Consider the following 11,958-nt stretch of genomic DNA (forward strand, 5'->3'; position numbering starts at 1 on the left):
CCCCGTTGTCCGTCTCGCTTCTAATTGATGGTCAACCGGTGGATCCCCTAGCCTGACACTGCTGGCCCACCGGGCTTGCATTCTACAGCATGGCTGCCGGGGTTGTATGGTACGTGTATGCTCTCCTATCTCATATATTAAATACGCAAAAATCATCGGCCAAGCAAGCCAAGCAATCCCACATATTTCTCTGGCCTCGCTGCTTACTCGCCAGGTCTTCTTGAAATCTCATGATTTTAGGATTTTGTTAAGCCAGTCAGTCCATAATGGGAAGATTCGGGTCGCAAACGAGTTCCTACAATCGACTGGTCACTATCTTTGTGGCCATCGGGTCGTTGGTGAGCTATTTCTCTTTCATTATTTCTCAATCCTGTCCACATTGCTAATCCGAATCTCTATAGACCTACGGTTACTGCACTTCGATCATCAGTAGTACCATCGGTCAACCAGGATGGTATACCTACTTCAACCTGCCCGCCGAAGGAGAACCCGGATATGCGTCTATAACCACACCCGTCGTGTCGACAGCCAACGGAGTGTTTAGTGCTGGAGGAGCCGTGGGATCACTGTTTATGATGTGGTCTTGCGACTTCTTTGGTCGCAAAGCAAATATTCAGTTCGGAGCTTTCTTTTCTCTCTTCGGGGGTGCATTGCAGGCCGGTGCCAACTCGCTCCAGTATGTCGCCTGCCAGTATGATGCGATGTTATAGACAGTCTAACAAGTGCGACAGGATGTTCCAAGCGGGTCGATTTATCTGCGGTCTTGGCATCGGAATTCTCGTCACCGTCTGTCCCATGTATCTGTCCGAAATGGCGAGTGCCTTCCGTCGCGGATGGCTCGTCGGTCACCACGCCATCTTCCTGGTTTTCGGTTACATGTTGGCCGGATGGATTGGATTCGCCTGCTACTATGCCGAGACCACCATTCCTGCCTTTGGTTGGCGATTCCCGCTCGCCGTTCAGTGTCTGCCGGCCTTGATTCTGCTCATCGGTTCTCCTTGGCTCCCTAGATCGCCGCGTTGGCTCATTTCGAAAGGAAAAATGGACGAGGCAGAACATGTTCTGACGCAGCTTCGAGCCTCACCGGACGACCCGAACAACGAGGTGGCCAAGGAGGAGTTCTTTCAGACTAAGGAGCAAATTCGCCTCGAGGCTGACAAGCTTTCACAATGGGGTGGCAGTCCTTGGACTGCAGTCTTCAAGAAGCCTTCCTACCGTAGGCGTATGGTTATTGGCTTCTTGACTCAATGGGGAGCGGAATTCGGTGGACCATTGATTATCGTGAGTTTCGTGGCATTTCATTCGACTGTTCAGTCGCTAACTGGAGTAGAACAACTATGCTGTTCTCCTGTATACCAACCTTGGCATGACAGGATCAATGCCCCTGTTGCTGAGCGCCATTTGGCTAACCACTGCTGGTAAGATGATCCAGTACGCATTGGTCGAAGATGCAGCTGACAGATGCAGGTGTCATTTACAACCCTCTCGGAGCCTGGCTCCACGACAAGGTCAACTCTCGACGGGGCATGTACATCACTGGCTTTGTCGGTATTATAGTCACCACATCGTGCCTGGCTGCCATGACGGCTGAATACGCCGGCACAACCAACCGGGTTGGAAACGGATTCGGTATCTTCTTCATGTTCTTGTATTTAGCATTCCAAGGGTAAGAACAGCCGAGCCAACGACCGATACATGTACTGACTTGTCCAGAACTTTCTGTGACACGACCATGTACCTCTACGTTTCTGAGATCTTCCCGACTGAGATCCGGCCTATCGGAATGGGCTTCTCACTGTTCGGGCAGTTTGCTTGTAAGTACAGGCGCCAATCCGTACTGTACCCTGACTAACCACACCAGCTACCCTCATTCTGCTCCAGACTGCGCCTATGGGCTTTAACAATGTCGGCTGGAAGTACTACCTCGTGATCATTTGCTGGTCCGCCTTCTTCATTCCGGGTATGTTTTCCTCCTTGCCACCATATGACTAGCCACTAACACTCGCAGTCATCTATTTCTTTTTCCCCGAAACTGCCCGCCTGACTCTCGAAGAAATCGCCAAGAACTTCGGAGAAGAAGTGGCTGTCCACATTACCGATGCGACTGACGCCGAGAGGGCCGAGGTTGGTCGACAGGTCACCCAACAACCTCCGACTTCAGCCTCTGGAGAAAGCGATGAAGGCGCAGCGAAGACTGAGACGGAAGCGCCGAAGGTTGGATAAAGAGGTATCGGGGCGGTATTTACTCCCTAGGCTTATTAGCCAGAATCACTTACGCCGGAACCGTAATACCCTCGGGGCTGGTCATAATGTAATGGGAAGCCGTCGAGTTTCCACTTATTGTACCCAATTCATGGATCGCTGGTAAGCCGCTGCTCGTTATTGCTTTCGAGCCTGGTGTCGATTATCTGTGGGTGGTGTCGATTATATATTTGTAATGTCAGTCCGATATCCATTATAATTGCCAGAATGTGCCTAAATATGAATCACTCTTGATTCCGCTATATACATTTAGCCAATAAAGCCCGGAAGTATCACAGTGATGGGCTCAAGACGCTAATGCGTCCTATCTACAAATTTCATCACCTTGGTCCCAGTCCCGCTCTTCTCGAATCCCCCAATGTCGTCCACAAAGGTGATCTGGAAAAGATGTTCATTCTCCGGCAGAAGGTTGAAGAACAACCTGATTTTCTTAACAAGAGCCTCTTTGGACTGTAAGCCCTCCCTGTCAATTGCGCGAAGTATGCGGACTTCTAACGTCGTCTGTGGGGATGACTTTAGGGTATCGAGTATGACTTGCCATTGCAAAATGCCAGTTCCCTCGGCTTGCATCAAGGTCGCAACATTTTCGAACTCGAAGTAAACAGCAAACCATTTGAAGCTGAACCGGCGATCACGGCCGTGCAGGCGGAGGACGCGAAGATGCTCCCAATCTTCCTGAGCGATAATATCACGGGCACGCTCGGGCAGGGCATGCACGGAGCCAATATCACCCGTGTTATAGCGAACCACAGGATTGCGTAGTCGTTGTAAAGAGGTCTGGACAATGATGCCGGGCTCTCCATTTGGCACAGGTCTTGCGCTTAATGGTGAAGGTTCCTCCATGATTGATGAAGGAAAGATTTCAATAAGCATCGTCCGAGTGTCAAAGACAAAGTTCACTGTTGAAGTACATTCCTGTTGTCCAGTAAGGTCCGGACTTCCAATGGCATAGGGGCCGGACTCTGCGCTTCCGAGGATAGAGAATATTTTAATCGGCCCGAGAGTCTTGATTATGTGCTCTCTCTGAGCCTGAGTCAGAGGCTCTGATGTGTAAATTATCTTGGTTAGTTTGAGTCGTTGCCCTTGCTCTACCGGTAACATTGATATATGGTGGATCAATTGGATGATCTGGCTACCATCTCCAGTCAAAACGTTGACATGATAGTGGGCCAGATACTGGAAAACCTCGGCTGGGGTCATATAATTGCCACAGCTTAGAACAGTTGCCCCGGCATTCTCAAAAAGCTCAGTGGTGAGGTCGAGAGATCTAGACCCTGTTGGTTAGCTTGATCAAGGTGAATAAGGGTCAACAAATTAGCGGGCTTTCGTACCGGTACAAATAACCTGACGCATGGGTAGTAAGAACCCAATCGCCCGGGTCAACAAGTCGACAGGCCGCCATGAAATCGCCGAAAACTGATCTGTGTCTGCGGTTTTCTTTTACATCAGTGGCGAACATCAACGGTAACCCACCGGAACCGCCGCCGGTGATGCTTATGTAGGAATTGAGTCGGTAAACATTGCCTGGGCTTGTATCATGGGTCAGACGCTTAATGACCTTGTAACTAGAAATAAAATGTTAGTAAAAGAGAGACAACTGGCGAATGATAAACGTACAGATCCTTTTTTGTGACCATAGGTCGAGTATGAAGATTGACTTCTGTCGCAGTCTTTGTGGCGGATTCTCGGGCATGCTGAATTGCATCAGGCTGAGGAGGATACTGGACTTCTGAATTATAGAAAGGGTGAATGTCGGCTACTGCCAGGACCTCAGCTAAGCTATAGGATTCAGGGTGCATTGCGGGAGAGATACGTCTTGGAAAGGACTGTTCACAGTAAATGAATGCAAAAATATCTGTACGTGGTCAGATGTCCTTTTAATACCCATCACAGTAACATCGCAGAAAACACAAAGTGGAACATGCACGAGCAGCTACATCACATCTGACCAGTCTAGCTGGAAAATGCTCATTATCGTCAGGTACAAGCCGGGATCAACTGTTTAGCTCGACATATACTCGTATAGCTACATACCACTAGGAGGCGCGGAGTATTGAAAGGTTGACCGCCAATCCAGATTTTACAAGTATATTTCGCCAGGGTTCTTATCGACCAGAAGCCTAGAATAATACGAGACAGTAACAAAAATGGCCAATAGCAAACTCCTTCCGGACTATACAATTGAGGAACTCATCATCTACTGAATTCGTGAGCTGGAAGAGTCCGAAAATGATGCTGAACGAGACAGGCCTTTTTTCGTGGCGAAAATAGGTGAAGTAAGGCGGCAGCATCAGCGCTGAATGCGCTTCCTGCCCAATATCATTGCTTTTTACGACCGGCCCGCACTTTCCGAGCTGAGGTGGTATGGCTCAAGTGCTGGGAGCGTTGCGGAATAGCTGTGAAATGCAACCAAGATCGTTGTCTCCTCCGGCAAGACTGATCTTGAGAACGCCATGTTCTCGAAGATGATTGGACACACCTTGGACATGTCTCAGATGGCAAGAGTGGTTGAGACCGCGTGCTGCTAGATGTGGCACCAACTCCTCGCTTTTCTATGGTGAAATTTGTGTTCAGCTGCTGCAATGGAGAAAGGAATATGCATTCAGCTGTGACGCTATTGATTAGCTGCGGGAACCTCGCGCCACGTATTCGATCTGGCGTTTCGGCGATGCGCTGTTATGCAAGATGCGGTATAAAATGAAATGAAAGTGGAATGTATCAAATAGATCTAAATAAAAACAACCCGCAGCTTACAGAGTGTATTAAAGCCGAGGAAGTCTATTCATTCATCTTTGATGACAGTAGACGCCCATGCACCCCCATGGCTGCTGATGCAAATTCAGTCTGCGCTACTACGCCACACGCGTAGACTCAGGTACTCAACAGCAGTTGAGTGATATGTCCTGATGAGCAGATACTTCACTTTCTCTCCTAAACCTTTCAACACGACATCATAGGGCCACCATGCGTTGGTGATTGGTAATTTAATAGGTAGTGTAAAAGACACCAAGTTTTGTAAGAAATATATATTTTAGCATCGGGTGTTTACTGCTATGATAATTTGGCTGGAGTCCACACCCAGCAACAGCAGGGAATTGTCCTGCTAAACAAGCAGCGAGAAAGGAACCGAGAAGGAAAAACACAGAATCCAAGAATATATTTGTGCCAGCTGAAAGCCCCCAACAAGAGACCAGTCCAGTACCAGCCAGTCCAAGCTTGCCAGGGTTCACTTTCACTGTGATTAACTAAGACTGTGACGACTCATATATGACGGCTCAACACTGCAGCAATGAATGATACATCGCAAATGCTGCTACTCAGCCATGTCGCCAACAACCTGTATAAAGCCCCTTCATTACCTAGATAAATTTCCTCTTCTCTTTTCTTCTCCAGATTCGATATTCTCGTCGATGGTTGCAATAGTCTAGATAGGAACATTGATTCATTATTATCTACTATTCCGAGCCCGTGACAAAGACCAGCATCAATCACGACCGCGGAGCAGCTCAGCTCCTAACAGCCCCCAAACCCAGCGATATCTGGGGCCTAGCTTGACAAGAGGAGGACATTGAGATGAGGGGCACTAGCACCCCAGGGCAGTCAACAGCCCATTAATGCGACTACACCAGCATAATTGCCGCAAGACCTATGCAGTCACTGTTGCGGCTCTGGAGGCAGGGCTGGAGCTAGGGGTGGGACTAGCATGCTCTATGGAACACATTCTGGCACCAATCTTAGCAATGTTCTGTTTGGATTACTCCGAAAACATTAGATTGCTAGTCGAGTATTAGCAATCACGACTGATAATGCATCAAACAATCACATTTTGGTCAGCAGCATCCAGGAATCAGTGCAGTCACTGGAGCTAGATCATGATGCCATCATCATCTGCGTTCCATGCATTGCTCATGTCATTCAACTAAGTCTCCAGCAACTCCCTGGCCAAATAAAAGCAGAGCCCCAAAATGAGGTAACCAAGACAGAGTGGTCTGAAGTTTGTTCTCAATCTCTTCATATACAACCCCAGCAAAGCGAGATTGTGAACACCCTCAATAAGGTAAGGTCATAATCTTACATTGACCCAATTCAATAGTTCCATGGTTGCTAAATCCTACTCCAGGTTCAGAACCTAGCAGTCTTTGTTAATGCCAGTCCACAACGCCGGAAAGCATTCTGTAGTCTTCAGACTGGTTCAGCCAAGCTGCTTCCAATTCAAGATGTCTGAACTTGCTGGAACTCAGCTTTTCTGATGCTTCGGCGTGCTAAGCAACTGCAGTCGATACTTGATGGGGTTTGCACTCAATATGGGCATCCTCATTTAATGTTAGATTCAGAGGAATGGCAACAAATTGATTATCTTCTTTGGATCACACAACCCTTTTTCAAATTCACAACTACACTCTCGAAAATAAGAGTGTCACTCAGGGTGGGGTGGGGTGAGTTTTGGCAGGCAATTCCCCGCCCCAGCAAGCTTTGCGGCGGGGTGAGCCATGATGTTACCCGCCCTAAAGTCCCAAGACTACCTGTATTATACTCAATCTGTCAATCGGATATCGCACTACACCAATCATAGTTAGTTCAGGGCAGCTCATGGGGCGGGGCCCCCAGCCTGCCCCAAATTCTCGGTGTTTTCTGTATTTCCATACCAGTGTCAATCTTGATGATGAAAATTGAAGTAGGCATTGGCGTGTTGTCATTACCCCAGGTTTTTGATACTCTGGGTATGATACCTGGAGTGCTAGCATTATTGGCCATTTCTTCTATCACTACATGGTCTGCTTATATTGTCGGGTGCTTCAAATTGAACCACCCTGACATGTATACAATCGCAGATGTCGGTGCGCTGATGTTCGGCAGGGCAGGCTGAGAAATATTTTCTGTGGCATTCTGCCTCTGTAAAGACCTTGACCCCGACCAGTTCAGGGGGATCATGCTAACACTAAAGGCAGTTTGGATATTCATTGCCGGGTCAGGCATTCTAGGCCTCTCCATTGGACTGAATGCGGTTTCAATGCACGCCACTTGTACTGCTGCTTTCGTAGCTGTAGCCACAGTCATCGGATGGATATTTACAAGTGTTCAAACACTTGGAAAAATGAGCTGGGTTGCGTGGGCTGGGATGGGAAGTGTTCTTGGAGCAGGTGAGAAACTATCTCAGAATGCAACAGGCTTCTCAAACTGACAAGCAATGATGAGCAAAAGCTTTTACTCTTACAATTGCTGTTGGTGTACAGGGCAGACCGGCAAATGTTGCATTGTCGCAAGTTGACCCCACTACAGAATGGCAGCTTTGGGGTGATTGTTCCTTCGCGGAGGGCATGTCAGCTGTCTCTTCTATCATCTTTGCCTTCTGCGGGCCCCTGTCATATCTCCCTATCATCTTGGAAATGGCGGACGCAAATCTCTACCCCAAATCACTGGCTATCACTTGATCAATAACCACTGCTGTCTACCTCATCATCGCTATAGTGGTGTACTACTACTGCGGTTCTAATGTCGCATCACTGGTGTTGAGCTCGGCAGGGGCGCTAATGAAGCGTGTCTGTTATGGCTTAGCCCTACCAGGGCTCATTGTTTCTACAGTGCTTAATGCACACGTGAGTCCTCACAAAGATCTTCCCTGAAGAAAGAACCTGCTTATACCTTTCAGTTGACGTCAAAGTACATCTTCATTTGCAGACTGCAGGGAACAAAGCATTTAACAACAAACACTTGGACTCACTGGATCACCTGGCTGGGTTGCACATCCACTATCATTGTCATAGCCTACTGCATTGCAAGCGGAATCCCTGAGTTCAGCGCATTGGTATCTTTGATCAGTGCCGTCTTTGGTACATTTATGTCATTCCATCCTATGGGCTGCATGTGGCTATACGACAATTGGACAAAAGAACAAACAACCTGGTGGTATTTCATGGTGTCCTGGAGTTGCTTCGTGCTCGTGGCTGGCACCTTCTTAATGATATCAGGATCATATGGTTCGGTGGTAGCCCTGATTGATATTTTCAACGGTGATGATACATCGTCATCGGCATGGTCATGTGACGATAATTCGAACTCAGTATAAGGGAATTGCTAAGGTGGAGTGGAAGGTGATAGGAAGAACACTGGAATAGTGATTGTCAAGGGATCTGTGGATGGAGATAGATTATCGTACTCCAGCTTTCCTAACTGCCACATATTGTGACTTGGAAAGCCGCTGGATGATTCCCTGATGTATGGTAGGTCGGGTTGGACAGTTGGAGTGGTCTGCTGGGAATGGTCCACAGCAGTTGGTGCAGCATGGGTCTGAGCTCCCCTCATCTTCGGGAGAAGGATGGAACTCTTCAGTGTGGTCTCTCTTGCTGCAAATTCGGCACTTGGGTGTTCAAGTACAGGTTGTCACGGGCTCGGAATAGTAGATAATAACGAACTGAATTCCTATCTAGACTATTGTAGCCATCGACGAGAATATCGAATCTGGAGAAGAAAAGAGAAGAGGAAATCTATCTAGGTAATGAAGGGGTTTTATAGAGGTTGTTGCCGACATGGTTGAGTAGCAGCATTTGCGATGTATCATTCATTGCTGCAGTGTTGAGCCGTCATATATGAGCCGTCATATATGAACCGTCACACAGGTCCAGGGGTTATGATAGTCCCAGCATCATGTACATTGCTCTATACGAGCTCGGAGAGGTTTGTGTTTGATTTGTACATTTTTGCCAAAAAGATTGATCCATTTAGGGACAGCTCGGGCCTGATACTCGGGGACAGCCATAATGAGAGTACTAGACAGTGGGTTTTTATTCGAGAAGTAGAACTTCAAGGGGGATAGGTCTGACTGTAGCTTGAATCCATCCAAGGCCATCTGCTTGTTTATGGGCTCTTGAGTCCCATCAAAACTAGTATACTGTCGTGGCGTGTTTTGCAGGACAAAGATGGCCCATTTCTGTTCCATTTCCACTTTGGAACCTTGTAGTAGACACTCCAGGGTCTCCCTACGTTCCATGAGGAGCTGGAGACCCAAACCATCCTTAGGCCAAATAGCCAGGCCAGAGGGCACTTGTTGGACCTCTTTTACAGCTGCAGAACAGGTCTTGTCTAAGTGTTTTCTTAGTGTATCAATAGTGGTATAAGGGCTAGCTCGGCAGGCTACATGATCTTTGGGGAGGTGGAGGAAGATTCGGGGGGGCTTCTCCAGTTGTGGTGACTTGTGGGGAGTCTCATGTAGTTTTGGTTGAGTCTTGGGGATGCTAGCTGGGGCTTTTTTAGCAACTTCGGCATAGCCTCTGTGCGCAGAGGGAAAGAACTGGTGGTTCTCTTCCCCTTGGTGGTGCCCCCAGTAGCCAAGTTCTTGCTGAAATTGAGGACCAGGGTCCTAAAGTCTTTTCCCAAGGCTGCTGCACTCCTAAGGCCTTTTTCCTCCCAACTGGAGACTTTCTGACTGATCATAGACACAAGGTCTAGGACCTCATCTCCTGTAGTTTTTATCTCTGCTGTGCGGGATGCTACCGCTGCTGCAATGTGGCTTCGGAGCTCGAGGCCCAATTGACTCTGGGGGTTTCATGGGAGGGGGATGCTGGGGGCGTGTCCTGAACAGACTGGCCAGGTAATTGCCAGTTCCCGAGGGTAGGAGCAGGTTGTGTGGTCCCCTTTGGTGTTTCTGGTCTCAGTTGTTTGGGCGGTCGCTTCGAGGTGGTGGGCTCCTGGGGGGAAGCAGTCTGGGATTCGCGGGCGCCCGGGGCTTCCCCCATATTGATATCAGGCATAGGATTGGCAATTGCAATGCTTCTGTACTCGGTTGCTGGTGTGGAATTCGTGAGCAGGTACTCACGAATTTTTGGTGCTGCGTTGAGGGTTGGATGTTGCAGATTTGTCTACGGTCAGGTGGCCTCAACTGTATTCACCAGGTTCTGGGCAGGGTCACAGGGCTGTCCATGACATTCTACTCCATGCGCTGACAACACCAAACTGATATACATGCTACTTTCATATCCCTATTCAGCACCCTCCCAGCTCACAGCTCACAGTAGCAACCATGTTTCCTCATGTATCAGACCTTTGCGGCTTCTGACATCATGCAGGAGTAGTTCATATGACACGCCTCAAAGTGTCAAGCTTGATCATTAGGGTATGATAGTGACAACATGCCACTAAATTGATCAGCCCCTTCAATGGGATTTACCCACTTTAATCATCTATCAGTGTATATCTCCGCCTCGGGTTTCCGATCATTCAAAATTTGGATATCATCGAATATTCCTGCCCGGAGGATTGTAATCTCGTTAAAATCTCTGTCAGATTTTATCTTCTGTCCAAAAAGCGGCGTGCCTATCATTTTCGTCAGAGGCTGTTTTCCCAAATGCAGTCTTATGATACAGACCACAGTCAGGACAGAAAAAATTCCTAATATTATTTCCACTATCCGATGTTTTTGCCACTTCTTTCAGACTTCCAGAGATATCCAGTTCTGCACTTCGGACAACATAATTGTAGGTATAGAGTGCCCCAGTAAGCTTGCGACAATCAAGACAGTGGCACAGTCCCTAATGGAGGATAAGATTAGTTTAGTTTCACAAAAATTTTAATGCTGTGGGTTGTACTAGCCGACGCCAGAGGCTGGCCATTATATTTGATTCGAACCTTGCCGCAGAAACAGCCGCCGACAGCCATTCTCAGAGTAGTACTGACTCCAGAAATGTTTCACGAAGAGAACCTTAAGAAACCCATAAGTAGTTGGCTACATCCAGGTTGACTTGTGACTAAGCACCGATGGTTGGCCCCAACAATATTGTTGTTATCCCAACCATTATGATGATGACTCATTGGTCATCTACACCAAATTCCACTGCACTTCTGCCGAAATTTCAGAGCAGTGAGCCAACACAAATTAGCATATCTAGGATTTATTTTGCGGGAATGAAGTCCCAAGAGCGTGGAGGTATAACTGATTTCAAAATACAGTATTCAATAGACCTGGCCTGGCCCACGGGCCGCCCATTGGGCCGGCCCAAAAACCCGCCCATGGACGGGTTTGGACAAAAGTCTTCGGCCCATGGGCGGGCCGGGCATGCTTTGTCCAGACCCAATGGCTCATGGGCTGGCCCATTTGGCCCAAAATGGGGCAAAATCCAGCTCGCACGTGCCTTGCATAAGTTATCCCTCTTTTCTTGTAATTTTCACTGTATCAGCTTTACAAGAAGAAATCATACTGAATCAGTACGGAAGGTAACAGTTGTGACGACTCATATATGACGGCTCAACACTGCAGCAATGAATGATACATCGCAAATGCTGCTACTCAACCATGTCAGCAACAACCCCTATAAAACCCCTTCATTACCTAGATAGACTTCCTCTTCTCTTTTCTTCTCCAGATTCGATATTCTCGTTGATGGCTACAATAGTCTAGATAGGAATTCAGTTCGTTATTATCTACTATTCCGAGCCCGTGACAACAGTTATATTTGTATTTATATACAACATATTGCTTAATTTAAACCTCATAATCAGCAAGCCATCTTGATCGCTTTCGAACCCTTCCTGATATCCTCTGGGTTGACTGCTGAGGTAAATCAGGCTCATTATTTGATTTGGATGAATGTGAATCTTGGGATGAAACACTTATTTGCCTCTTTCTTCCCCGAGTCTGCTGTTGTGAAGGCTGTGTTGAGTTTGATGTAGGGTTCTGTTCCTCTGTATCACTAATTGGATCAA

The 11,958-nt window shown here is 47.7% G+C and overlaps 4 protein-coding genes across 4 annotated transcripts; 2 read left to right on the forward strand and 2 right to left on the reverse strand.

The window, feature by feature from the left end:
- Positions 1-313: 313 nt before the first annotated feature.
- EURHEDRAFT_410615 (putative MFS sugar transporter) lies at positions 314-2,486 on the forward strand. Its single transcript, XM_040781399.1, has 7 exons — positions 314-676; positions 732-1,281; positions 1,331-1,418; positions 1,468-1,666; positions 1,714-1,814; positions 1,862-1,960; positions 2,009-2,486. Exons 1-7 carry the CDS (start codon positions 576-578, stop codon positions 2,221-2,223), a joined length of 1,353 nt encoding a protein of 450 aa, XP_040640514.1. The 5' UTR covers positions 314-575; the 3' UTR covers positions 2,224-2,486.
- Positions 2,487-2,556: 70 nt separating this feature from the next.
- Positions 2,557-4,061, reverse strand: EURHEDRAFT_452003 (uncharacterized protein; the record flags this gene model as incomplete). The annotated part of the gene is made up of 3 exons (XM_040783994.1): positions 2,557-3,529; positions 3,594-3,827; positions 3,880-4,061. 3 exons carry the CDS (start codon positions 4,059-4,061, stop codon positions 2,557-2,559), a joined length of 1,389 nt encoding a protein of 462 aa, XP_040640515.1.
- Positions 4,062-6,922: 2,861 nt separating this feature from the next.
- On the forward strand, positions 6,923-8,329 carry EURHEDRAFT_514071 (uncharacterized protein; the record flags this gene model as incomplete). Its single annotated transcript, XM_040786236.1, has 5 exons — positions 6,923-7,100; positions 7,212-7,403; positions 7,465-7,563; positions 7,732-7,859; positions 7,913-8,329. 5 exons carry the CDS (start codon positions 6,923-6,925, stop codon positions 8,327-8,329), a joined length of 1,014 nt encoding a protein of 337 aa, XP_040640516.1.
- Positions 8,330-9,985: 1,656 nt separating this feature from the next.
- Positions 9,986-10,914, reverse strand: EURHEDRAFT_529664 (GFA family protein; the record flags this gene model as incomplete). The annotated part of the gene is made up of 3 exons (XM_040787117.1): positions 9,986-10,572; positions 10,625-10,787; positions 10,849-10,914. 3 exons carry the CDS (start codon positions 10,912-10,914, stop codon positions 10,436-10,438), a joined length of 366 nt encoding a protein of 121 aa, XP_040640517.1. The 3' UTR covers positions 9,986-10,435.
- Between the last annotated feature and the right edge of the window lie 1,044 nt (positions 10,915-11,958).

This window comes from Aspergillus ruber, assembly GCF_000600275.1.
Source record: "Aspergillus ruber CBS 135680 unplaced genomic scaffold scaffold00007, whole genome shotgun sequence".
Taxonomy (NCBI): domain Eukaryota; kingdom Fungi; phylum Ascomycota; class Eurotiomycetes; order Eurotiales; family Aspergillaceae; genus Aspergillus; species Aspergillus ruber.